At 38.8% G+C, this 1,380-nt stretch overlaps 1 protein-coding gene across 1 annotated transcript in view; it reads right to left on the bottom strand.

The window, feature by feature from the left end:
• Positions 1 to 286: 286 nt before the first annotated feature.
• RYR3 (ryanodine receptor 3) overlaps positions 287 to 1,380 on the bottom strand; it is a gene marked incomplete at both ends in the record, with an annotated part of 117,924 nt that continues 116,830 nt past the window's right edge. Inside the window, one exon of the mRNA XM_010139358.1 lies at positions 287 to 1,380. This exon is cut by the window's right edge and continues 19 nt beyond it. Within this exon, the coding sequence (XP_010137660.1) occupies positions 287 to 1,380 (1,094 nt within the window).

Genomic DNA, 1,380 nt, shown 5'->3' with positions numbered 1-1,380 from the left:
ATAAAAATATAGTTTGATCTAGGCAATAAACCTGCTAACAATTTTTGGTTTGAATAAAGTTCAAATGAACAATAACAACAATTTGCTGCAGTGAAATCTAAGAATGGGCTGAATTCTTCTGCCATGTGAACTCTCTTTGGTTTTAAAACCATACAGATTATAAAGTGTGTTCTCATTTAGAATGTTTCTTAATCAGCAAATAATTCAGTTACTAATGGAAAATTAACTAATAGATTGGTATTATTATTTTTTTTCTGCAAAGAAATACAAAATTGCTGTAACATACCTGTAATCCTTTTTTCTTACGAACTGTGTTTTCCAAAGACGTCTGGATATCAGTCCCAAGGATTTCTGCAATATCTCCAAGTCCAGCCTCATGACCATGTTTTGAGCCGCCTTCTTTCCTTGTAGGAATGCCAAAAATTTCCGAAATTATGTCAGTTTCTACATTTTCACCCTTCACAAACTGAACAAGTTCAGCTCTGATGCCATGCTCTGCGCCTTCCGTTTTTTCCGCATCCATAACATCGTCATGGATTCCAAACTGTGTTGGGTCAGGCATGTCCCCTAATATTTTAGTAACTTTAATGTTTTTGGCTCCTTCAACCAAGCCACCTCCAAATACAGTGCTCCAAAGAATCTGGAAAATACTCCACACTATCGAAAAGAACAGTTGAAACGTCCCTACAAAAAGGATCCAGAAAAAGGAGAAAAACACTTTCACCATCTCTTTCACTGTCATCTTCCTCACTTTCCTGTATTGTTTCCTTAGGTTCTTCACAGTGACCATTTTAAAAAAGTTTGCAACACTCTTCTTCACTGCCACACAGGCCATTGAAAAAGCTGAAGCAGATTCCAGGGACTTTTCTTCTTCCTCATCATCTCCAATATCCACCACGTAACAAGGCTCTGGCTCTTCCTCTTCCTCAGGCCTCTCAGATGAATCTGTTTCAGAGATCTGCGATGCTAACTGCATTTCAAAGATCGTGTCTTCACAGAAATTCACGAAGAGTTCCATTTTTTCTTGCTCTCCACCTTCATTTACCACATCAAATATGAACTGCCTCTTGGATTCCTTCACCTGCGGCTTCTCCCACTGCATTCTACTGGATTCACTGATTTCAAAGTAAACTCTTTCTATTTTCTTGGCTCCGCCCATTATTTCAATACGGCCAAGGTATGGTTCAAAGTAATTAAGAACACTTTCCGCAGGTTCAAGTAAACTCTGCAGGCGGGAATCATTAGGCATGTGCTCTGAAAGGTTGGTTAGCAACACCGCTACATTAAATCCAATGTCTTTGGCTGGTTCATGGAATCTTTCCACAAAATCAACATAGTTAAACATATCATTTTCATCAGCTTCTGCACAGGACAGCAGGA

The sequence above is a fragment of the Buceros rhinoceros genome, unplaced genomic scaffold, assembly GCF_000710305.1.
Source record: "Buceros rhinoceros silvestris isolate BGI_N320 unplaced genomic scaffold, ASM71030v1 scaffold15077, whole genome shotgun sequence".
NCBI lineage: Eukaryota > Metazoa > Chordata > Aves > Bucerotiformes > Bucerotidae > Buceros > Buceros rhinoceros.
This window is presented reverse-complemented; position numbering and strand designations above follow the sequence as displayed.